The 26,527-nt window shown below is 45.9% G+C and overlaps 1 protein-coding gene across 2 annotated transcripts in view; it reads left to right on the top strand.

The window, feature by feature from the left end:
• LOC118399457 (RNA polymerase II subunit A C-terminal domain phosphatase-like) overlaps positions 1 to 26,527 on the top strand; it is a 130,715-nt gene that overhangs the window by 50,197 nt on the left and 53,991 nt on the right. For both annotated transcript variants that reach the window (XM_035795555.2, XM_035795554.2), the window contains one exon: positions 17,428 to 17,708. In XM_035795555.2, coding sequence (XP_035651448.1) covers positions 17,428 to 17,708 — 281 coding nt within the window. The remainder of the gene's footprint in view (positions 1 to 17,427; positions 17,709 to 26,527) is intronic.

Here is a 26,527-nt window from a genome sequence, read left to right as displayed (position 1 = left end):
GGTTTGCTGTATCTGTCAGCGTAGTGTCCAGAGCATGGAGGCGCTACCCGGAGACAGGCCAGTACATCAGGATACGTGGAGGAGGCCGTAGGAGGGCAACAACCCAGCAGCAGGACCACTACCTCCGCCTTTGTGCAAGGAGGAGGAGGAGGAGCACTACCAGAGCCCTGCAAAATGACCTCCAGCAGGCCACAAATGTGCATGTGTCTGCTCAAATGATCAGAAACAGACTCCATGAGGGTGGTATGAGGGCCCGACGTCCACAGGTGGGGGTTGTGCTTACAGCCCAACACCGTGCAGGACGTTTTTCATTTGCCAGAGAACACCAAGATTGGCAAATTCGCCACTGGCGCCCAGGGCTCTTCACAGATGAAAGCAGGTTCACACTGAGCACATGTGACAGTCTGGAGACGCCATGGAGAACATTCTGCTGCTTGCAACATCCTCCAGCATGACCGGTTTGGCGGTGGGTCAGTCATGGTGTGGGGTGGCATTTCTTTGGGGGGTCGCACAGCCCTCCATGTGCTCGCCAGAGGTAGCTTGACTGCCATTAGGTACCGAGATGAGACCCTCAGACCCCTTGTGAGAACATATGCTGGTGCGGTTGGCCCTGGGTTCCTCCTAATGCAAGACAATGCTCGACCTCATGTGGCTGGAGTGTGTCAGCAGTTCCTGCAAGAGGAATGCATTGATGCTATGAACTGGCCTGCCCGTTCCCCAGACCTGAATCCAGTTGAGCACATCTGTGACATCATGTCTCGCTCCACCCACCAACGCCACGCCACGTTGCACCACAGACTGTCCAGGAGTTGGCGGATGCTTTAGACCAGGTCTGGGAGGAGATCCCTCAGGAGACCATCCGCCACCTCATCAGGAGCATGCCCAGGTGTTGTAGGGAGGTCATACAGGCACGTGGAGGCCACACACACTACGGAGCCTCATTTTGACTTGTTTTAAGGACATTACATCGAAGTTTGATCAGCCTGTAGTGTGGTTTTCCACTTTAATTTTGAGTGTGACTCCAAATCCAGACCTCCGGGGGTTGATAAATTTGATTTCCATTGATAATTTTTGTGTGATTTTGTTGTCGGCACATTCAACTATGTAAAGAAAAAAGTATTTAATAAGAATATTTCATTCATTCAGATCTAGGATGTGTTATTTTAGTGTTCTCTTTATATTTTTGAGCAGTGTATTATAACCTGGTTGGCATTGTGCCCCTGTTCAATCCTACAGTGACTGCGGTCATCCTAACCCCTGTGCTATCTGTTAGATCTGATAGGGTGTTATCTGGCATGTAATCGTCACTGAGCAGGCATTGTTTTGTTTGTCATTAAAAGCAGAGGACAGATGGGGGTTGAATCCCAGTACTGTTATTGGATCAGGAAGTATTGTGCTGAACTGTAAACATCTCACCAGGGCAGATCAGATTAGAACTCCTGAGTTCTAATCCGATTTTACTGTCCACATCAGCAAGATTTCAAATACTATTTGAACCCAGGTCTTCTTCCTCTGGCGAATGAGAACGGTTCTGGAATGAGTTGCAGTATATCCTATGTTCTCATCCAGTCAGCACCATCTCCTGGAACATCCTGAACTAATGAATGCTGACGAACTACGCTATGTTGTTTATGTCCTTCAAGGCCAGGGTTTTCTTTGACTTGGTGTTGACTCCCTCAGAAGAGTTTACGGTTACTGGTGTTCCCATAAGGTTCCACCGGAATCACATCAGTTACCCAACGGTGAGACAAACATAGTCAAGCTGCTCATTAGTCCGATTCCTGTGTATTCCGGCTGTGTGGAGACAAGTGTTTGGTTTGAGTGTCTCCTCTTATCAGCTGTGTTCCAGGTCCCCATCTGTCTCTCGCCTTTCACACCTCAGCACGAATTAGACGGACACGACCCGCCTTCCCATGATAAACATCAGACACACAGCCTCGCCTTCACAGTAAAAACACAGACCACCCTCCTGGTAAGGACCACCACTGTATAGCACACTACCTCTGAACTGGTGGGCAGGGAAAATTGAAGCCACAAGCCGCTTTCCCCCTCATTTATGCATTTTGTACCCCTCCCCTTCCATCTTCCTCACACAACAAAAGTATTTTCGACAGTCTTGAATAAATCACGAAAGGGAGAGCCAGAGAGCCGAAGGGTGTAAAATCTGCTCCACTCCCAACAATCAGAATGTTGACATTATTCAACCCCCTACATCTAGCCATGTGGACACAAGGCTAAAACCTATTAAAGGAGTATTTCACTATTTTACAACATGATGTTAGATGGTTCCTCACTCTGAAAGTAGTCTATAGGTCAGGAGAAATTGTAATCTGTGGTTCGGTTTTCATTAAACAGCCATTGCTAACTATAGCCACTGCTAGCTAAAAATCTATGGTAATGATAGAGGCATGTGAACATGTTTATTTTTTTTATGGCCAAATAACCTTTAACATCGAACCAAATGGAGTTTGAGTTGATTTCAGGTGATTTTTGTCAAGTAATGACATGCCCCCATCACTTCCAATGATTTTTAGATAGCGGTGACTAAAGTTAGCTGAAGATTGTAGTGTCTTTTCAAAGAACCGAACTATGGATTACAATTTATCATGGCCCATAGCCTACTTTCAGGATGAAGAACCTAACATCAAGTTGTAAAATAGTGGCCTACTCCTTTAAGGTGTATATGTCTGTTTCTGAAGGTGTTCTTAGCATAGGGAGGGCTATATATATATTTTTTTTTTATCTTGAACTTACAATGCTTAGATGCGCAGTATCATGACAGCTGGATGCCCACTAATGTTGTGGATGTGCAGTAGCTACTAGCTACCTTACAGACATAAGATTAGGCCTGATTGGTAGAGTGCTGCAGAGATGATTTATTTTTCGAAGGATCTCCCATCAATAAAGAGGAACTCTAGAGCTCTGTCAGAGTGACCATCGGGTTCTTGGTCACCTCCCTGACCAGGGCCCTTCTCCCCCATTTGCTCAGTTTGGCTGGGCGGCCAGCGCTAGGAAGAGTCTTGGTGGTTCCAAACTTCTTCCATATAAGAATGATGGAGGCCACTGTGTTCTTGGGGACATTCAATGCTGCAGAATTTGTGTCTTGACACAATCCTGTCTCGGAGCTCTATGGACAATTCCTTTGACCTCCTGGCTTGTTTTTTTGCTCTGACATGCACTGTCAACTGTGGGACCTTTTTATATAGACAGGTGTGTGCCTTTCCAAATCCTGTACAATCAACTTAATTTACCGCAGGTGGACTCCAATCAAGTTGAAGAAACATCTCAAGGATGATCAATGGAAACCGAATGCTCCTGAGCGCGATTTCGAGTCTTATAGCACAGGGTCTGAATACTTGTGTAAATACGTTATTTGTTTTTTAAATTTTTAATACATTTGCTAAAATTTCTATACAGTTTTTGCTGGCCTCCCGAGTGGCGCAGCCGTCTAAGCCATCACTGCATACCCGGGTTCGATTCCAGGCTGTGTCACAGCCGGCCGTGACCGGGAGACTCATGAGGTAGCGCGCAATTGGACCAGCGTTTTCCCGGGTTAGGGGAGGGTTTGGCCGGCCGGGATGTCCTTGTCACATCACTCTCTATCAACTCCTTGTGGCATGCCGGGCGCCTACAAACTGACTTCGGTCGCCAGCTGGAGGGTGTTTCCTCCGACACATTGGTGCGGCTGGCTTCCGGGTTAAGCGAGCAGTGTCAAGAAGCAGTGCGGCTTGGCAGGATCTTGTTTTGGAGGCCGCATGGCTCTTCACCTCTCCCGAGTCCATAATTATTTATACATGCACAAGTTTGGACACACCTACTCAAAAGAGTTTTTCTTTATTTTTACTATTTTCTACATTGTAGAATAATAGTGAAGACATCAAAACTATGAAAAAACACATGGAATTATGTAGTAACCAAAAAGTGTTAAACAAATCAATATATTTTAGATTCTTCAAAGTAGCCATCCTTTGCCTTGATGACAGCTTTGCACACTCTTTGCATTCTCTCATCCAGCTTCTCCTGGAATGCTTTTCCAACGGTCTTAAAGGAGTTCCCACATTTGCTTTGCACTTGTTGGCTGCTTTTCTTCACTCTGCGGTTCCAACTCATCCCAAACCATCTCAATTGGGTTGCTTCACGGTGGGAACTACACATGCGGAGATCATCCGTTCACCTACTCTGCGTCTCACAAAGACACAGCGGTTGGAACCTCAAATTTGAACTCATCAGACCAAAGGACAGATTTCCACCAGTCTAATGTCCATTGCTCTTGTTTCTTGGCCCAAGCAAGTCTCTTCTTGTTATTGGTGTCATTTAGTAGTGGTTTATTTGCAGCAATTCGACCTTGAAGGCCTGAGTCTCACAGTCTCTTCTAAACAGTTGATGTTGAGATGTCTGCTACTTGAACTCTGAAGCATTTATTTGGGCTGCAATTGCTGAGGCTGGTAACTCTAATTGAACTTATCCTCTGCAGCAGAGGTAACTCTTCCTTTCCTGTGGTGGTCCTCATGAGAGCCATTTTCATCATAGCGCTTGATAGTTTTGTGACTAGACTTGAAGAAACTTTAAATGTTCTTGACGTTTTCTGTATTGAGTGACCTTCATGTCTCCAAGTAATGATGGACTGCTGTTTCTCTTTGCTTATTTGAGCTGTTCTTGCCATAATATGGACTTGGTATTTTATCTAATAGGGCTATCTTCTGTATAGCACCCCTACCTTGTCACAACACAACTGATTGGCTCAAATGCATTAAGAAGGAAAGAAATTCCACAAATGTAACTTTTAACAAGGCCCACCTGTTAATTGAAATGCATTCCAAGGGACTTCCTCGTGATGCTGGTTGAGAGAATGCCAAGAGTGTTCAAAGCTGTCATCAAGGCATAGGGTGGCTACTTTGAAGAATCTCAAATATAACATTTGATTTATTAAACTTTTTTTGGTTACTACATGACTCCATGTGTTATTTCATAGTTTTTGTCTTCACTATTATTCTCAAATAGTACAAATAAATTAAAACCTTTGAATGAGTAGGTGTCCAAACTTGACTGGCACAGTATATACCTGTTTTTGCTTTGTCATTATGGAGTATTGTGTGTAGATTGTTGAGGGGGGAAAATGATGTAATACATTGTAGAATAAGGCTGTAATGTAACGAGATGTGGAAAACGGAGTCTGACTATTTTCCAAATACACTGTAAATAATTTTCACTGCCATTACAGTAATTGAAAAACATAATGACGTGGTGACCATTATAGATAGTTTGGAATTCACACTGCGTCTACTATGAAGGACGTTAGGGATAGTTTCGCGAGCCAATACTAACTAGCGTTGGCGTAATGAATCTATGGTAACAGCTAGCATACTAGTTGTTACCATAGACTTCCAGTCATTGCGCTAACGCTAGTGAGCAACTTCCTCCAAACAGCACGACAAGGCATAAAATGGTGTCCACGAGTTCATCGGTCTCTGAGGGAAAATCCAGAGGCGTCCCTTTTTAAAATGTCTTGAAGTAGTATAAGGCCAGTGATGATGCAAAGGGACTCCTGTGAGACTAAGAATACATTCTTAACTGACTTGCCTGGTTAAATAAAAGTTAAAAAAATAATAATAATTTTAAAGACCTAGTAGCAGATCAACATCTAGTAGAACTCATCAGTCACCATGGGGATCCATGCTCACCCAATGTTCTCTCAATGCTCCAGGCTATTGATCACACGTATCACATCCATCAGTGGGGTCCGACCCGAGTGGACAGTTGTCTGACCTGGAAGAGAGAGAATACTGTCGCTGCCTCGCAACCAGAAATAACCTGTCGAGTGCTAGTATGAACAAAAAGAGGTTTAAATTGAGATGTTTTTACATAGCTGCAATGCTAGGAATGGACAGGACACAGCTCTTTACCTTCATTGGTAGAATCACATTGCGATTGAAATTGGACAGAGAACTGCTGCGGTCTCTATTCCTCCATGTGTTTTAGACGTCTCCTAGAAAATCAGACTTTCTAGTTAAAGTCCTTTCTCCCTTTTTTGTTGTTGTTTGTATGCGATCCTCTTCTAACATCTTTTGCAGTAGAAATGCCAGCTAATCCATGCTCTCTGTGACAGCTTTCAGAGAAACTAATGCTCTACCCACACACTGAGTGTGTGTGTGTGTGTGTACGTTTTTCAGAGAACTCATTTTGTCAGTGTGAATCTGTCGGATGTCTGGGGTGATAACACAACCAGAAGTGATAATAATTATTTAGTTTGTCCTTGTTTCAATGGACGGCCATCTCCTCTTTTCAGCTTTCGCCTCTTCAAACCGGCACAAAAGCCCAGCATGACTTAAGAGAAGAGCCTTCTGGAGAAACAAATTAAAAACATGATCAGTGCTCAGAATGCTGTGTCCCTGAAAAACGTTGAGACGCATCATCTGGCTCCAAGCGAATGAGAAGCCTTTATCTTTGATATTGTATCTCCTCTCCGTATGGAACAGAAGGGAACCGAGGCAGTCAAGGTATCTCTCCCCCGGAGTGGGTTGTAATGAGATGGCCATTGTGTCTCTCTGCCTTCACAGATAGAGGATGGAGACAGAGCATTTTGGGGGGATTGGGCTGCTGTGTCTTCTGCAGATTACAAGAACTGAGCCCCATGCTTCCTCTCTTCTCACCTCCTCCCTCCTCTCCACGCAACCAACTGAACGGAAAGGAGGCTGCCTGAAGAAGACATCACTGTATCATTTATAACGAGCCAGTGGGGTGATTAAAAATTATTCAGCAACAGAATGGATCATCCAAGATTTCCATGTTTCTACAATAGGAAGAAAAAGTGTCTGGCAAGCTTTTTGTCTCTGTGAAAATGTGTTGTTTCTTGCTTTCTGAGTCCTCTGTGATCAGACATTATGAATGCCTGTGAGTGGCTCTCCTTCCCCTGCCTGGTTGGCTTTGTCCCAGCCGGACAAAGTTTTTTTTTTTTTTTTTTTTTTTAGCTGAGGATTGTTCTTTGATTGTTCCAGGATTGGGCTCTGTTCTGAGGTCTGGCCTGGGGAACAGGCCAGGATATACCAATCAGCCAGCCACAGGTGACCAGACCAGCCTATGCCAGCCAACCTGCCAGAAAGGGAGTGGGAGAACCTTGATCACTCTGGGTGGTGCCACTGCCTGCGGCGTCTGACTGAAACCGGTCCCAGGTTGTGGGGTGGGGAATCGCAGCAAAGCAGAAGAGTTTTCCTTCTCCCCCACATTCACCAAAATGGCAGACGGTCCAGAGACCAGTCACGTGCCTGTGATAACGATGAGGTTATTTAATTGGTTTATTTGCCTGCATGCAAACAGGCTATTATATTTATTAGCTGCTGGTCTAAAGCCTCCTTCGGGGCTGACCAAGGTGCCGGGGCCAGATAAGAGAGGCTGCTATTTGATGCGTGATTCCAAAAGCTCTATAATCAATGGGTGTCTTTTAATATGGAGTTGTGGCTATTGGTAGCGTGAACAGTCCTGTGGTTGGCAATGCAGTGATGTGGAGTGGATTGCCATGCAGCTTAAGAGCAAGCAGTGGGTGACAGTTTTTCTCCATTTCGAGAGCTTCGTCCTCACTGTTGGGTTTATAACTAGCAAAGTGGACTGATTTGACAAAACACCAACCACAGTTTTATTACATCCCGTCATCAATCTTTTCCAATCAGTTTCCAATCTCTGAAAGGAATAACGCAGCCGTGCGAGTCTCCTGTTGACCCTTAACATCAAGCAGACAGACATCACACTGGATTAGAGCAGAGCCAGTGCTAAAATGCCACACCGCTGCAGGACGTCACCCTTTCCTCTCCCAGGGTACACCTGGGGCAACGGCCACAGACCGCCTACAGACACAGTTCTGCATCTCACCCCGTAATCCCTTGTCTGATCAGATTCAGGTGATGGACATTGCTTCACCGCTGACTTCATTGCTTGCTTTGTCCCTAGCTCAGTCTGTTTACCTTTTTTCCCTTGGTCCAGGTCACAAGTCTGATGTCCTTTTTAAGGACTGGCTGACTGATGTGTGTTCAGGGGTAGGCATGTTAAAGTGACTGGAAGTGAAACCTCTACAAGTTCTTCATTCCTTTCTTCTCCACTATTATTATTTCTGCCACAGAGAGTATAAATATTTCTCTCTGACTGCTTGATGTCCCTGTCCAAGGTGCTGAAACAGGCCACACAGGGTTAGCTGTCCTCTCAGACTACTTTCCCCACAGCAGTCTGAGTTGTGTGAGGTCTGTACTGTAGGGTCAGTTGCTGTCAGTGATCAGTAAATTACAACTGTCCCTGGCCCATGCCAGACCACTCCATCACCAGGTGTCCAACGCCATCATCTCTCCCAAAAGCTGGACCCCTGAATATTCCCTCTGATCAGTTCCCTCATTTTCACAGTCCTTGGCAACCTGACAGCATCACTATCAGAAGGGGGGGACTGTTTGGAGCTGAAACTCTCTGTTCTGTTTTCTTGTTAGGAGGGAGAGGTGGCGGCTATGGAAAGACGTCCCCTTTTTATATTTCAACGTGCATATTTGTGTCTGTTTTTAGTAGGTGTTAGATGTCAAGTGAGTTAATCCTTGTCGGTTACTTATTTTCTTTTGATTTCCTACAACTTTTCACTTACGCCTAAGCACAGTATTTTTTTGGTTAACCTGCAGGTGCATTCCTATTTCTCTGGTTAACCTGCAGGTGCATTCCTATTTCTCTGGTTAACCTGCAGGTGCATTCCTATTTCTCTGGTTAACCTGCAGGTGCATTCCTATTTCTCTGGTTAACCTGCAGGTGCATTCCTATTTCTCTGGTTAACCTGCAGGTGCATTCCTATTTCTCTGGTTAACCTGCAGGTGCATTCCTATTTCTCTGGTTAACCTGCAGGTGCATTCCTATTTCTCTGGTTAACCTGCAGGTGCATTCCTATTTCTCTGGTAACCTGCAGGTGCATTCCTATTTCTCTGGTTAACCTGCGGGTGTATTCCTATTTCTCTGGTTAACCTGCAGGTGCATTCCTATTTCTCTGGTTAACCTGCAGGTGCATTCCTATTTCTCTGGTTAACCTGCAGGTGCATTCCTATTTCTCTGGTAACCTGCAGGTGCATTCCTATTTCTCTGGTTAACCTGCAGGTGCATTCCTATTTCTCTGGTTAACCTGCAGGTGCATTCCTATTTCTCTGGTAACCTGCAGGTGCATTCCTATTTCTCTGGTTAACCTGCAGGTGCATTCCTATTTCTCTGGTTAACCTGCAGGTGCATTCCTATTTCTCTGGTTAACCTGCAGGTGCATTCCTATTTCTCTGGTTAACCTGCAGGTGCATTCCTATTTCTCTGGTTAACCTGCAGGTGCATTCCTATTTCTCTGGTTAACCTGCAGGTGCATTCCTATTTCTCTGGTTAACCTGCAGGTGCATTCCTATTTCTCTGGTTAACCTGCAGGTGCATTCCTATTTCTCTGGTTAACCTGCAGGTGCATTCCTATTTCTCTGGTTAACCTGCAGGTGCATTCCTATTTCTCTGGTTAACCTGCAGGTGCATTCCTATTTCTCTGGTTAACCTGCAGGTGCATTCCTATTTCTCTGGTTAACCTGCGGGTGCATTCCTATTTCTCTGGTTAACCTGCGGGTGCATTCCTATTTCTCTGGTTAACCTGCAGGTGCATTCCTATTTCTCTGGTTAACCTGCGGGTGCATTCCTATTTCTCTGGTTAACCTGCGGGTGCATTCCTATTTCTCTGGTTAACCTGCAGGTGCATTCCTATTTCTCTGGGAAAGCTGGAGAGAAAAAAAGGTGGTCCTGTCCTTTGCTGTTCATATATACCTCTTAACAAAATCCCATCAGACAGTGAGACAGAGTTACATGCCCTATGATTTTAGATATTTTTTTCTCTGTAGCTGAGAGCAGAGTGTTTTCATGAGGGTTGGACTACTAGGGCTGGTCGGTATACCGTATTTTACAATATACTGGTATTGATGCACGGACCGGTTTGGGTTTTTACTTTTCCTTCTGTAACGGTATTGGAGTGTTTGGTTTGTTGTTCCTCGACCACGAGACACTTACGTTCAGTCTGCATATGGTCAGTGAAGCACATGCAGCAATGTTGACGACAACGATGCTGTTTTCTATAATTACACTATTAGTTTGTTTCTTACGTCTGCAAATGGTTTGTTTGTCTTTTCTTAGCCAGTTGGGCCTAAATCGTGTAAGCCGCTAATCACTGGCTAGCTAATAAATGTACTGTCAGAACAAACTAACTATACAGCCTAATAATACCAGGTGATGGTGTAGACCTAAATCAGCTTGTTGTTTGTGCAACAGTGTCTTCTAAATCAAAGAGGAATACGCGAAGCATGAATATGTTAGCTACATGAAGTAAGATTATAGGGTCCCCTAGAAAACACTTATCAACACTTTGGTTCCTACCCTTGTCACAATAACTCCTCCCTGGCATTTTCATTTGATGCCACGTCACACAACTCTGTATTCAAAGTTGTAACTATTATACCCGAACTGTAGAATTATGATAATTATTCTATTTCCATGATTCCAACACCCAGGTGTTTTGCTCTAAATCGCAAGTCAAGATTGTTTGCCCATATCGTGCAGCCCTACGTGGCAAAGGATCTCAAATTAGTGCAGGAAATTTATGAAAATGCTGAATTGTGGGGGGGGGGGTTGAAGTTGAATTGAACTGTTTTATACTATCAGAATGGAGAAAGACTCATTGAAATCACTTGTAATGTATGTGTTGCCACCCAAGGGTTACACAATACTCAAAACAATTTGAAAATGTGTATTATTCAAAAACATACCAGCAAAACCATTTAAGTACTGTGATATAATATTTTGAGCCATATCGCCCAGTCCGAGGTTGGGACTGGTAGCTAAGAGCAGATAGACAAGACGAGACAGGGCTGCTTTGAAGATTTAACTTCCTTCTTGGATAATTGCGCCTATCAGAATGGGACTGGCTCCTGGCTGCTCTAGGCTGTGTTACAGAGGAAGCATATGGTCTTTGATCTGGCCCCGGCCCCCGAGGAGCAGAGTAAGATAATTGATGGAGAGAGAAGTGGCAGTGTAGGTCTCTCACAGGCTCAGTTGTAGCGTGGGTGTCTGTCACTTTACTAGTCTCACTCATACCTCAGGAACATTTTCTTCTTCTCCTACTTTCCCCGGTATGTACTTGTCATTCTTGTATTTGTGTGACTGACATATGGGTATTGATCAAACACTTTCCTGAGTCTGGGGAAGTGGACTTGCAGTGAAATCCAATAATTGACCTGGTGGTGTCAAGTGTGATACCCCTGCTAGGAGAAGCACTTCTCTGTGTGTCATTTGGGGAGTGAACTATAGGAGCTAAACAGAGAGACTGTGGGAGGTTGTTTTTCATGAGTTTACGTAGCATGAAAGAGTTTGATTGTCTACAATAATCGTCTAAGCTGGCGACTTGCCAAATGTTTTTTATTCATGGACCTGAAAAAAAGATACTGAACTTTTCTTATTTACTCCCAGTGTTTTAGTGTTTTTTCTTTTCGGTCAATAATCTTCTCAATCACTACATTTGGGCCCTTCCCCTGCTCAAGCCAAGCAGCCAATCATCTGGACGGCCAGTAAAAGTTGTATAATCCCTTCAATGAAGTATGTCTGCTCAGAGCTGAATTTCTCTCTCCAATAACCTAGAGCTAGCAGCAGTGGTTCAGAAAGATGAGCGCTGATTGATTATCTGAACTCCTGAACCTGGGCAGTGTGAGTCAATCTACCTCTAAGTCTCTACCTCACCTCAGGTTCACCTCTGCCTCTAGCAGCAGTATTATCCAGTCTGTGTGTAAACGGCTTAGCCAGTCCAGTCTCTTAACAAATATAAATGTTTATTTTTCTTTCACAGCCAGACTCCACAGTACTTCAAGATGACGTCCTGAAGACATTGAAAAAGTTTCCCTCCACCTGAAACGGTTTCTTTTCAACTCCAAGGACAGAGTTTTTAAAGCTAGTTTTGCTGTTGATTTGAGGCCCATTGTGAAGGAATCTCACCAACACTGAGCTGGTGAATGGATAACGATTTGACTTGCGTTAACAATGTGTCGTTTCCTGTCTGTGGTTCTGTAGAACTGTGTTTCCCTTCAACACACTGTGCTGCTCACTCCCCCCTTCAGGAGTCGAAGTTAGACTTCAAACTTTAAGTATTCACACTCTTCCATCCTGAAGTTTATCTCAACAGTTATCCATATTTATATCTTAAATATAATGGTAATTCATTCACTTATGCTTCTTCAAAAGTCTGCCAATACTAAGCCATGGCTTCTTCCTTAGAGACTGACCATATGGGACTACTGGTGACACCTCCCCTGCTAAAGGCATTCATCACAGTGATAACACTGAACCGGGAGTTCCCTGCAGCTCCCTGGGATCCACCTGTGTCCCTGTTGAGCATCATGGCCCATCATATCTCATTCACTTCTGCCTGTAGAAGCATATTGTATAAAGCCGTCCAATTATAAGCTTTCATATCAGCCTTATAAAGCTTCATTCTTCTTCTTAAGCTGAGTCACTGTACTGGTGATGCAATTAATTTGTGATGTCCAGATATGAATAAAAAATGCTGCATTATGGTTAATGAGGTCAAACCAGAGGTGACTGGTCTCATAACTCTTTGTAAAGACATGCTGTTTCCAACCCCAAGGTTGTGTAGCTGTTTAGACAGCTTAGGTCACAAACTCCAGATCTACATGGCGTTTCCTATGAGTTAACATGCATTGAATTTCATATCAGGATTTTTCCTTGGGTGGAAATGTCCATTTCTTCCCCCTAGTTTGACTCTCAAGCATATTTACAGCTTTCATGTCGAGGAGCGAACTACTTTTCCTCTCAGTTCTGGGGTCTTTGTTTCTGACAGCCATGTGTGTCTTAAGATGGCTCTCGTCTGCCGGTCTGTCAATCACTCTGATGAACATGTCCTCTGACCAATAGCTGTGTCACTGTCTTCCCCCATTACAGGTTTGGCTGTGAGCCTCGCCATCTTTTAAGCCCAATCAAAACACAGTAGAAGACTATGGGTGGGTGCAAAATAGCACCCTATTCACTAGGTGGGTCCCGGTCAAAAGCCATTTCAGACACAGCTCGTGTCCTCCTAAGAGATGAATCAAAGCGATGCAGAGTTGTCTAGAGCATGTTCAGCCGATCTAGTTTTCTTCTTGTGGACATTGACAGATCCAACTGTTCTGTTCGGCTTGTGTTTCATCAGTACACATCCGTCCACTGCTTTCCATCCGGGGCCTTTCATTAGGACTCAAGCAGACGGAGGGAGAATGACAGACGGGAAGAGCTGTGACATCTCTTTGTCTGTGTGGGTGTCCGATAATTCTAAAGTCCTGCTGTCAATTATCATGACTGTCTCTGTCTGAATCGTTCCCGTTTTGATGTGGCCAGTAACCAAGGTAACTTATGAGGAACAGTTTTAGCTTTAAGTGTGTGCGTGCCTGGCTCATGGTCATATCTATACAGGGGACTAAAGGCAGCCTGACTGAATAGAGTCTGAGATGCAGTCCACCAAGTGGATCTAAACTGCAATCCAATCCACCGAAGTAAACCTTCAGAAGGTTTTCTAGCTCTGTTAAGCCTGGTGTACCTGTAGGGTTCCCTAATCTCACCCGCCTCTGGTTTTTCCAGCTTCTTACAAAAGCTTTTGGGCCACTGATGTGCAGAGATGAATGAGCATGGCACATTACAGCGAATATGACAGTCCAAACCCTAGTCATCGTGTTTTCTTAAGGCACTAACACTTCTCTCCTCACGGGTCCTCTTCACTCCGTTAGGGGTATAGAGGCCGGTGCATTTAGCACGCAATAAAAATGTCTGAATTCCTTTTAAATTCTGGTGTCAGTGCTCCTTGTAATGGCGAGGCCTCTGGAACACTCTGGCTCCCTGCAGCCTCCATGTGGTGTTCTGAGAAGCTGTGCTGCTGCTGTAGCATGTTTCTCTCTGCTTGGGCTCTTATTACCGACAGGAACATTACATTGCGTGAAGTGAAATACCTCTGTGGAGAAGACCATGGCTCCACTGCAAATCGTACCCTATTTCCTTTTGTAAGTGCGCTGATTTTGACCAGGGCCCATATGGTCGGGTCTAAAGTAGTGCACTGTGTAGGGAATAGGGTGCCATTTCGGACACATCCCATGCTGGTTCTGGGGATTGTTAAATGCCTGCCGCTCTGCAGGAGACGGATATGAACTACTCTGACGTTCTGAGCTGCATTCTGGCAGGGTAGTGATTTGAGCCTATCACACGGCAGGCCTCGGGGGCACGGCCACACTGCCTTACTGCACGTTCAGAGATGGGTTCAGCTGAAAGTATTCAAGTTAGGCCTATGCTTTAGCAAACAGCAAGGGGTGGTGGATGAAAGGGGAAGTGGTTGTCTGTGACTGTCCAAGGATTACAGCGATTGTGTTTATGAGCTATTTTAAGAGAATCCAGAGACCATTTCTATTTGTTTTATCAGTCTCGGTAATCCCTGATGATCTCAGCATGACCCTCCTTGGGGATTTGGGGGTTTATTTGTCTTATTGGTAGTCGTGCCTCCGAGGGACCAAACACAGCCAGAGGGGATGACTCTTCTGCAGGGTTCTTATTGACTCAGTGGAGTGTGTGGAGATGATTCTGTGATGTGAGGGCTTACATTGATTTTAAGTTGTCAAGAATATTCGTCGCTGAAATATGCTTCAGGGAGTCAACGGAAGGACTAGTGTTGCTGGTAGTTTATGCTTGGTTTGATATTGAATATCTGTAATAATAAACTGCATTTCACTGTCAGCATTCATTTTATCGGCAGAGTGCATGGATAAGGTAAGTACTATTTATTTGACATAAATACATCTGTGTCTCTCTTGTATTGATGGATTATTAAACTGTCTGGAACAAGTCATCTGAAACACCAATACCCTGCTGCCATTACGTGATGCAGAGCGCTCCTATCTGACTACTGGTGCGTTGTGATATATCGGCTACACTAGTTTAAAGTCCCGCTCTGAGGTGTATATACAGTACGTGAACATCATTTCTGACAGAAAGATGGTCCCTGCCTCTTTGAAATGCATCAGGACCTGCCACAGCCCCACTACATTCACACCGTTATCGATCATGTGGAAAAGGGGACAAAATATTGCCTGTCAAGAGACTCTTGCGGTATTCTGTAAAGTGCCACTTAAAAGCAAACTTCTTCAAAGACAGAAACAGGCAGGCCAGTATGTGTAGCTGCTGCTACTCTCTGTTACTATCTATGCGTAGTCACTTTATCTTAATATTATTTACATAATTACCTCAACACCTGTGCCCCCCACACATTGACTCTGTACCGGTACCCCCCTGTATATAGCCCAGCTGTTGTTATTTACTGCTGCTCTTTAATCATTTGCTATTCTTATCTCTCACTGTTTTTGGGGTATTTTCTTAACTACGTTGTTGGTTAAGGGCTTGTATAAAGTAAGCATTTCACTATAAGGTCAACACCTGTGACAAATAATATTTGATAAGTTTGGGAAACACATGGTGGTTCTGCAACAGGGATCCGTGGGCTTACACTTGGTGTTAGGCTACTTTTTGTCAATGAGAAACGAACACACAACCTACAAACAGAAATTTCATTGACATTCCCTATTCCTAATTCGCAGGTGCCTTAGGGGCTTGAGCTAATTGTATTAGATAAACAAACAGCTAACAGCAGGTCAGTGAAAGTACAACGTTTGGATTGTTTCTGGCTGATTCCAGGTCAACACCATGCTATACTGTATTTGTTGTATTTGGCCGTCTAAATTGATGTCGTCAACAACAACAACAGTTGGTACCTTAATGAACCTGGCCAGACCCCCAAAATGAGCTTAGCTCCGGGGGTGTTTCCTTTGCTGTGATCCGAGCTCTCCAGTGCTCTGACAGTGTAGCACTATGCTTGTGTGTTAAATGATGGAAGTCTTAACTGCTCGGCTTCTCTCCCATTATAAGGACAAATCTCTCCGTCCGTTTCCACATCGATTTAGTTGTACCTCAGCTTAACGGGGGAGGGGTCTCACCCTATTTTAATTGGCCCAAATGGCCCTCAGGGGATAATGAAAACTAGAGGACTGCTGTAATATGAGGGCACTAGGGTTGGGGGGGGCTTGTCCTTTTCTAATTTGTGTAGGTCAATCCTGTGTCCAAGGCCTGGGTTTCAGTTTGTAGCCTAAATGCTGTCTTTTCGTTGAGTTGTGTACTCTCTTAGGCTGAGTCATCCCAAATGTCATCCTGGTCAAATGTAGTAGGGAATATATAGGGAATTGGGTGCCATCAGGTAATTACCTTAATCTACCTGCGTCCAGGTTAGGAGCATAGTCCTTCATGACATCCACAGATGGCTATAAGGAAGAAGCCTTTCACTGTAAAGTACTGATTGATAGTATTCCTCCTAATAAATATGGTGCTGTGTCAATGTATTCATACGATTCTCCAAGGATTTAACTCTGGTGATCGTCGTGGCAACAGTTAATCTCCAAGGTGTAGGCTATATCCTCTTTTAACCATTTAAAAAAAATCAAATCAAATACCGTATGCAAATGTTTCTAAATAGAATCGAATATGCATAATTAAATGATGTAGTGCACTATGGGTGTTCTCCTCTGTACCTCTAAGGTTTAAACTGCTTCTTTATAATAATCTCTGTGAACATTGTTATTTTAATATAACATTTATCTCATTAGATAATAATGTATCCAATTAAACTGAAAGAACTTTTACTCTGACATTTTTGTTCAGGAATATAAAGCCTTGCACTAATGTGTAGTATTCTCAGCTTGGATAGCCTACATTCCTGTAGACCAAGTGTCAAATTCATTACACAGAGGGCCAAGTGTCTGGGGATTCTCGCTCCATCCTTGTACTTGATTGATTAATTAAGATCACTATTTAAGTAAAGCACTCCCCTCAGCTGGTTATCTAGGTCATAATTGAAAGGAAAAAACAAACGCCTTCAGACACTCCATGGAATGACTTTGACACCCCCTTGCCTTAGACTTTCCATAGGTTCATTTTCCTCTCTAAATAATGCATGTCCAAACAGCATGGGATTGGTGTTCCCTGCAGGCAGAGAGGCATCTGATTGGGTTATTCCCTGGAGAATAGAAAGTAACTTGGTAGCAGGCCAGAAGAAGACATAGGTGAAGAGGTAGCATGTCATGTTAAATGCTGTTGTTGGGCCATGTTAACTGCTGTAAATTTGATTTGATGTGCAAGAGAACAAACTGAAAGTAAATGGTTCAACTAAGGGGTTCATTGTGTCTAATGATCTGATGGGATCTAGGTGAAGGGTTGAGGTGTTGTCTACTGTATATAGCGCTCTGGTAGACACTGCGAGGCCTGCTGTACTGTATAAACCACCCTACCCTGGGGGAGCCAAACATCACCCAACCACCTTTCTGTTGACAGGTGGACGACATGCTAGATGAGGAGAGCGATGAGGAGGGAGATGGCCGGGGGAAGAAGACAAGGGAGATGGAGGAGGAAGATGAGATGGAGGAGGAAGCAGAGGGGCAGCATCCCCAGAGTAGTGGACAGAGCACTGAGGGAGAGAAGCAGCACCACGAGCAGCAGCACCACCACCACCACCACCACCACCAACCAGGTCTGGCCACCGTTATAGAGGAGACGGAGAAGGCACAGATGCCACCTAGTGACCAGGGCGATATGATGACGGGTAGCGTGCCAAGGTAAGGCCCCCAGCGCACCATCTTTAAACCAGGCAGGGCAGTGTTATGTAATGCATTACCTGATTTAGACTTTTTCATAAAACATTTTTTACTTGTTATTGTATTTTACCCCCATTTTATGACATCTAATTGCGATCCAATTACGATCTTGTCTCATCGCTGTAACTCCCCAACGGGCTCAGGAAATGTGTCTTCCGAAACAACATGAGCCACCTAACCACGCTTCTTAACACCCTCCCACTCAACCCGTAAGCCAGCCGCACCAATGTGTCGGAGGAAACGCTGTTCAACTGGCAACCAAAGTCAGCCTGCAGGCGCCCGGCCCACCACAAGGAGTCGCTAGAGCGCGATGAGCCAAGTTAAGCCCACCCATACCAAACACTCCCCTAACCCGGGCGACGCTGGGCCAGTTGTGCGTCGCCCTATGGGGCTCCCGGTCACGGCCGGTGACGCCTCAAGCACTGCGAAGCAGTGCCTTAGACCGCTGCGCAGATTAGCAGTTAACTAATGGATGAGTAGAAGTGTTTCATCAACCAGCCTTATGATGACAGCTTAAAGACATCTATAGCTAAAGGTAAGGACTATGAAGTGATGCGCCCATATTCACAGCCACACCATTGACTCAGTGTAGTGGTGGTAATACCTAGGTGATGTTTCCAAGCTGGGAGGAGGGTTAGGGTTACAGTCTCCTACTGCTGTGGGACAGGGTAGCGAGTCTAGACTTCCAGAAATGTGCCTCTCAGATGCTTGTCCTGCCGTGCTCTGACGTTGCCTAGTTTAAAACCTGGACACAGGGTGTGAAGACCTCCGTCTGTGTCCTCCACCACAGGAAGGCCAGGTCGGACACGAAAGCTCTCTGGTCCTCAGTTATATGGTGTCCTGCCTAGGGATGTGCACGATTTTATCATATCCAAACGGAGGTTAGTATTCGAATACTTGTGTGAGTATTAATTTCAGCGAAAATACAATTATAGGCCTATGTTAACACTGAAAAGGCTTTTTCTAAATGAGCTCAATGTGTAGCAAGTGGAGTCAGAGGGAACTAATACAATGCAGGAAGGAATACAATTACGTAATTAAAAGTTAGCAAAAGGAGAGCGTAGGCTCCAACGAGCAACCAACAGGCTGCTGTTTTATATGAATGGGGTTGGGGAGAAAACGCAGCTTGTAGCTTCAATTAGCCTAGCTAACAATAGCTAGCTTCACTCAGCTACTCCAGTCAAGACAGGCACTGTTATATAGGTGATGATGAATTACGTTGTGGCTGCTACAAGTTAGCTAATATTGGCTGTAGCCCTGTTGCCTTGTCTAGTGGCTACTGCGTCTCTCTCCCTCAGTCTGCTCGCTCGCAACCATCAATCACGCCAAAAACACTTGTATTTCTGATATCTGACAAAAATTCATGATACTATTTGAATAGAGACATTATTTCAAAACCCTATCCCACATGGGTTAGTGTGTGTGACTGCCTGCCTCTGTTAGCAAGCTAACGTTAAGAGACAAAATAAAGTATGTATTATGTATGCAGCTTTATTGTTAGAACAACTCTGATGAAAAGGGAAAAGTTTTTGTTGTCACTCCTTCCGACTACCCTCTCACGGAGGTCCGTGCTCTCTGATTGGCTCAAAGTCAAGTGGTCGGGCGATGACTGGCAGGCCGATTTTACGTGTAGAAATGGCTGTTTCGACAGTACCAGGTCGCTACCCAGCGGGTGGTGTCTTTTGTTCTAGGCCGTGGCTGCGAAGTACGACGTTTTCACCCCGCGCCTGGAAACTCTTTTCTCTAAGCTCAGGATCCGGATCACGTTCTACCACACAAAAACAATCAGCGTTTTGTGTGACGGTGTAGTCTACTCTTTATAGTTGCTGCCATATCGTAGCCACTCGCTGGAGTTCCTGAAAAAATAACACTACTATGTTGACTGCCTGGCTGCCTCCTGCTTAGCCAATCTTTTGCAATGATGACGACATGCTAGAGCCACTCTGTTTGTTCGAGCAAGAAAAGGAACAGCCTCCTACTGTGCCAAGTACCTATCGGCAGTTAGTTTTCTCTGTGTGTCTGACCTCTAAGGTCTAACAAGGAGCAGCAGATCTTATGACAGCAGCCCTAATGGTCCATCTCCGGTCCTCTTATATTTCTGACAATCAGTCTCCTCATCCTGCTTCTGTCTCTGGGTCCAATCTGGCAGCGCTGATTGGCAAAGTTACATAAGAGAGGCTTTCCTTGTTTTGCTGGTTCTGTGTACTTACACACAGGCAGGCAGATAATGCTGCTGTAGCCCCTCTGTTTTCTCCTTCTGCCTATTTCTGTGCCCGTCTCTTTCCGTCTCATGCCAAATCTCCACAACAAATGTTCTGTTTGTTGAGCTGACTGAACTACAGGAGTTTGACAGGTTTAACACCAGGAGAAGAGCTGGTGGTGGAGAACCCCAGTCAGCTAGCCTGAAATGGAACAGAACAAAATTCTGCTTGCCGTTCAGTCGTTGGGTCAGCTGCCTGGTTCCAGCTCTCATGAGCTCGGTCTTTTCTCCCCAACTCTGCCTGAGCACTGCCTGTTTGATTTGTTCGTCATGGGTGGATGGGGCACTGGTCTGTTGTGGACCTGGGCCGTGTTCAGCAAGGCACAACGTTGTGGATTGTTCAGAGAGAAATATGTTTTGTCGAACAACAAACATGCCTATCTGACATGAACATCAGCTGTTTTGACGAACAAGCGTTCTATCAGTGCCCCGTCTGGCAGACCATGCTGCAGTAGTTCTCTACCAGCGTCTCCTCGGAGCCCTGACCGCTGATAGACATGCAAATGAAATCCAGGGATAAAAAGCAGCTTGCCTTGTTACCGCTAGTGTTCTCTCTCTCTCTCCCCTCATCTATCTACCCATCCTCCCATCCCTCTCTCTCTCCCCATCCTCCCATCCCTCTTTCTCTCTCCCCATCTATCTACCCATCCTCCCATCCCTCTCTCTCCCCATCCTCCCATCCCTCTTTCTCTCTCCCCATCTATCTACCCATCCTCCCATCCCTCTCTCTCCCCCATCCTCCCATCCCTCTTTCTCTCTCCCCATCCTACCCATCCTCCCATCCCTCTTTCTCTCTCCCCATCTATCTACCCATCCTCCCATCCCTCTCTCTCCCCATCCTCCCATCCCTCTTTCTCTCTCCCCATCTATCTACCATCCTCCCATCCCTCTCTCTCTCCCCATTTCTCCCATCCCTCTCTCCCCCCATCCTCCCATCCATCCATCCTCCCCCCATCCTCCCATCTCTCTCTCTCCCCATCCATCCCATCCCTCTTTCCTCTCCCCTCTTTCTCCCATCCTCCCATCCCTTTCTCTCTCCCCATCCTCCCATCCCTCTTTCTCTCTCCCCATCTTTCTACCCATCCTCCCATCCCTCTCTCTCTCCCCATCCTCCCATCTACCCATCCCCATCTATCTACCATTCTCTCTCTTTCTCTCTCTCTCTCTTTCTCTCTCTCTCCCCATCTATCCATCCATCCATCCTCCCATCTCTCTCTCTCTCCCCATCCATCCATCCTCCCATCCCTCTCTCTCCCTCTTTTTCTCTCTCTCTCCCCATCTATCTACCCATCCTCCCATCCCTCTCTCTCTCCCCATCTATCTACCCATCCCTCTCTCTTTCTCTCTCTCCCCATCTATCCACCCATCCCTCTCTCTCTCCCCATCCATCCATCCTCCCATCCATCTCTTTCGCCCCATCCTCCCATCCCTCTTTCTCTCTCCCATCTATCTACCAATCCTCCCATCCCTCTCTCTTTCTCCCATCCCTTTCTCTCTCTCTCCCCATCCTCCCATCCCTCTCTCTCCCCATCTATCTACCCATCCTCCCATCCCTCTCTCTCTCCCCATCTATCTACCATCCCTTTCTCTCTCTCTCCCCATCCATCCATCCTCCCATCCCTCTTTCTCTCTCCCCATCCTCCCATCCCTCTTTCTCTCTCCCCATCTATCTATCCATCCTCCCATCCCTCTCACCCCATCCTATCTACCCATCCTCCCATCCCTCTCCCTCTCCCCATCCTCCCATCCCTCTTTCTCTCTCCCATCTATCTACCCATCCCTCTCTCTTTCTCTCTCTCTCTCTCTCCCTCTTTCTCTCTCTCTCCCCATCTATCTACCCATCCTCCCATCCCTCTCTCTCTCCCCATCTATCTACCCATCCCTCTCTCTTTCTCTCTCTCCCCATCTATCCACCCATCCCTCTCTCTCTCCCCATCCATCCATCCATCCCCCATCTCTCTCTCTCTCTCTCCCCATCCATCCATCCTCCAATCCCTCTCTCTCCCTCTTTTTCTCTCTCTCTCCCCATCTATCTACCCATCCTCCCATCCCTCTCTCTCCCCCATCTATCTACCTATCCCTCTCTCTTTCTCTCTCTCTCTCCCTCTTTCTCTCTCTCTCTCCCCATCTATCCACCCATCCCTCTCTCTCCCCATCTATCCATCCATCCCCCATCTCTCTCTCTCTCCCCATCCATCCATCCTCCCATCCCTCTCTCTCACTCTTTTTCTCTCTCTCTCCCCATCTATCTACCCATCCTCCCATCCCTCTCTCTCCCCCATCTATCTACCCATCCCTCTCTCTTTCTCTCTCTCTCCCTCTTTCTCTCTCTCTCCCCATCTATCCACCCATCCCTCTCTCTCCCCATCTATCCATCCATCCCCCATCTCTCTCTGTCTCTCTCCCCATCCATCCATCCATCCTCCCATCCCTCTCTCTCCCTCTTTTTCTCTCTCTCCCCATCTATCTACCCATCCTCCCATCCCCCTCTCTCTCCCCATCTATCTACCCATCCTCCCATCCCCCTCTCTCTCCCCATCTATCTACCCATCCCTCTCTCTCTTTCTCTCTCTCTCCCTCTTTCTCTCTCTCTCTCCCCATCTATCCACCCATCCCCCTCTCTCTCCCCATCTATCCATCCAACCATCCTCTCTCTCTCTCTCTCTCTCTCTCTCTCCCTCTCTCTCTCCCCATCTATCCATCCTCCCATCCCTCTCTCTCCCTCTTTCTCTCTCTCCCCATCTGTCCACCTATCCCTCTCTCTCCTCTACCGATTTAATGTGTCTGTTTCCAGGGCATTTAAGGTCACATCGGGATACAATACCTCTGAATACAACGTCCTGGTGAAACAATTAGCTTAAAAGGTATTTGAAGAAGCCTTGCATTTATATTTGAGTATATAGACTAAGACATTCATACAACATTAAATATCCCTCAGTGATGGTGTCATAATGTTGTGGTACTGTTAAATAAATACGAAAAGTGGTAGAGTTCTGTGCCACTTTACCAGCTACGGAATGACCGGATGGGACTAAGAGTTGCCTCCATCCCACTTCTCCATCTCTGCATTCCTCATCTTCACCACTTTTCCATTTTAGCCTCCAAACAGACAGGAAATTGTTGCTAAGCTACAGTAGAACTAAAGAGCCATAGAACCTGCATCTCTGTTCTGAGATTTCCAGCCCCTCTGGCATCCTGGTCCCCTGAGAAGTTATTTTATTTATTTTGTATCTATGGCAATGCCCCTCACCCCAGCTCTATATTTTCAATATAATGAATTGACAGCTGATGTTTACTTCAAAGCCCCCTGGAGGAATTCAGAAGAAAATGTTTTCATCCAAGTCTGACATGAAAAACACATTGATGGAGTGAAAAATTGAGTTTTCAATTCATCTTGAATGAAGGTAAATGTTTTCCCAGTAATTTCTCGTCTGTGCAGCTTTTCAGTCAATTGAATGCACACAGGCATATGTGGAATGCCAGCAGAACGCCTCCCTTCCTGTTGGTTGTTCTTCACCACAGAAGTAGAATAACCATTTTAAGAAACCCCGTGGGATAGAAGCCTTCTGAGCACAGGGTTATTCAGAAACCCCGTGGGATAGAAGCCTTCTGAGCACAGGGTTATTCAGAAACCCCGTGGGATAGAAGCCTTCTGAGCACAGGGTTATTCAGAAACCCCGTGGGATAGAAGCCTTCTGAGCACAGGGTTATTCAGAAACCCCGTGGGATAGAAGCCTTCTGAGCACAGGGTTATTCAGAAACCCCGTGGGATAGAAGCCTTCTGAGCACAGGGTTATTCAGAAACCCCGTGGGATAGAAGCCTTCTGAGCACAGGGTTATTCAGAAACCCCGTGGGATAGAAGCCTTCTGAGCACAGGGTTATTCAGAAACCCTGTGGGATAGAAGCCTTCTGAGCACAGGGTTATTCAGAAACCCCGTGGGATAGAAGCCTTCTGATCACAGGGTTATTCAGAAACCCCGTGGGATAGAAGCCTTCCGAGCACAGGGTTATTCAGAAACCCCGTGGGATAGAAGCTTTCTGAGCACAGGGTTATTCAGAAACCCCGTGGGGTAGAAGCCTTCTGAGCACAGGGTTATTCAGAAACCCACGTGGGATAGAAGCCTTCTGAGCACAGGGTTATTCAGAAACCCCGTGGGATAGAAGCCTTCTGAGCACAGGGTTATTCAGAAACCCCGTGGGATAGAAGCCTTCTGAGCACAGGGTTATTCAGAAACCCCGTGGGATAGAAGCCTTCTGAGCACAGGGTTGTTCAGAAACCCCGTGGGATAGAAGCCTTCTGAGCACAGGGTTATTCAGAAACCCCGTGGGATAGAAGCCTTCTGAGCACAGGGTTATTCAGAAACCCCGTGGGATAGAAGCCTTCTGAGCAAAGGGTTGTTCAGAAACCCCGTGGGATAGAAGCCTTCTGAGCACAGGGTTATTCAGAAACCCCGTGGGGTAGAAGCCTTCTGAGCACAGGGTTATTCAGAAACCCCGTGGGGTAGAAGCCTTCTGAGCACAGGGTTATTCAGAAACCCCGTGGGGTAGAAGCCTTCTGAGCACAGGGTTATTCAGAAACCCCGTGGGGTAGAAGCCTTCTGAGCACAGGGTTATTCAGAAACCCCGTGGGGTAGAAGCCTTCTGAGCACAGGGTTATTCAGAAACCCCGTGGGGTAGAAGCCTTCTGAGCACAGGGTTATTCAGAAACCCCGTGGGGTAGAAGCCTTCTGAGCACAGGGTTATTCAGAAACCCTGTGGGATAGAAGCCTTCTGAGCACAGGGTTATACCGAAACCCCGTGGGATAGAAGCCTTCTGAGCACAGGGTTATTCAGAAACCCCGCGGGATAGAAGCCTTCTGAGCACAGGGTTATTCAGAAACCCTGTGGGATAGAAGCTTTCTGAGCACAGGGTTATTCAGAAACCCCGTGGGATAGAAGCTTTCTGAGCACAGGGTTATTCAGAAACCCCGTGGGATAGAAGCCTTCTGAGCACAGGGTTATTCAGAAACCCCGTGGGATAGAAGCCTTCTGAGCACAGGGTTATACCGAAACCCCGTGGGATAGAAGCCTTCTGAGCACAGGGTTATTCAGAAACCCCGTGGGATAGAAGCCTTCTGAGCACAGGGTTATTCAGAAACCCCGTGGGATAGAAGCCTTCTGAGCACAGGGTTATTCAGAAACCCCGTGGGATAGAAGCCTTCTGAGCACAGGGTTATTCAGAAACCCCGTGGGATAGAAGCCTTCTGAGCACAGGGTTATTCAGAAACCCCGTGGGATAGAAGCCTTCTGAGCACAGGGTTATTCAGAAACCCACGTGGGGTAGAAGCCTTCTGAGCACAGGGTTATTCAGAAACCCCGTGGGATAGAAGCCTTCTGAGCACAGGGTTATTCAGAAACCATTGACGGGGACTTTTGCCATCTGCAATATTTAGACTATACGTTTTCATTTCCTCCAGTTTGTCCGAACGGTTTAATATTGTTCTGTTATTCATGTGGATGATTGTGAATGGCTTGGAGTATTAAAAATGAAATAAAAACGAAAAGTATTTTTTTTGTTGTCAATGAAAGTACGGCACTTTCAACTCTGCTGGAGATGGTCCATCTTGTGAAGAGGTGAGAGGCAAGAGACGGGGGAGTGACCTCCTCAACCCCCTCCACTCTTCATGATTGCAATCAGCCATCACTCCAGGCCATGTTATACTCCTCTTGTCATCTGAAGATGGGGTCTAATGCTTGATTTCCGCGGCAGCTAAGAGCTTTCTTCACTGAAGTCCAGGCGTTTTTCTTGAGGATAATAATAGACTTGTGATTGGCTGCTAATGCCATCACGGTCCCTAGCTGTGTCGATGTAACAGATACAGGAAGGAACAAATCTCTGGCCATGAAGTTGATGGTAGCTGAGTGGCTGTAATAGGGTGTTATAATGGATGTGACTCACGGAATCATCAGCACTCTCCGCTAGACAATGAAGGATGTTTCCCTCACACTGCAACTGAACTGCCGGAGTAAAAAAATATGTGATATACAGTATGTGACGTGGTCACAACAGGTTTTTTTTCCTTCCTTGAAGCACTTGAGACGGAGAGCCTTTGACCCGGCACCACCATACATCTTTAATGTCACTGGGAAGTTGTTGGCTGAATTCTTCTCCAACTCTCCGTTCGTGTTCTGACTCTCCAACAACTACTTCCCCGGGCGGAGTTCTGACCTGTGTTCCTGGCACGCTCTCTTTATTTATTTTCAAGTGGTTGAAAATGTCCCTTTTGAAGCCACCGTCTAAGCTGAAGCGAGTAACATGAGCCATTTTTTCCCCCCGTCATGTTGACATTTTCTACTGTAATTAAGTGTTTTCATTCCATGAAGTTTTGTCTTGGCTCCACCGCCTCCCATTTCCCTCAGGACAAATGGAGGAAAGCAGAGGCCTTTTATCATGCTGTTGAGTTTGGCAACTCTGTTATTAACGTTTAGAATCACTATATATATATAAGTCTCTATAAGCACGGACTCTGAGGTTCAGCG

Source organism: Oncorhynchus keta, chromosome 20, assembly GCF_023373465.1.
Source record: "Oncorhynchus keta strain PuntledgeMale-10-30-2019 chromosome 20, Oket_V2, whole genome shotgun sequence".
Taxonomy (NCBI): Eukaryota; Metazoa; Chordata; class Actinopteri; order Salmoniformes; family Salmonidae; genus Oncorhynchus; species Oncorhynchus keta.
This window is presented reverse-complemented; position numbering and strand designations above follow the sequence as displayed.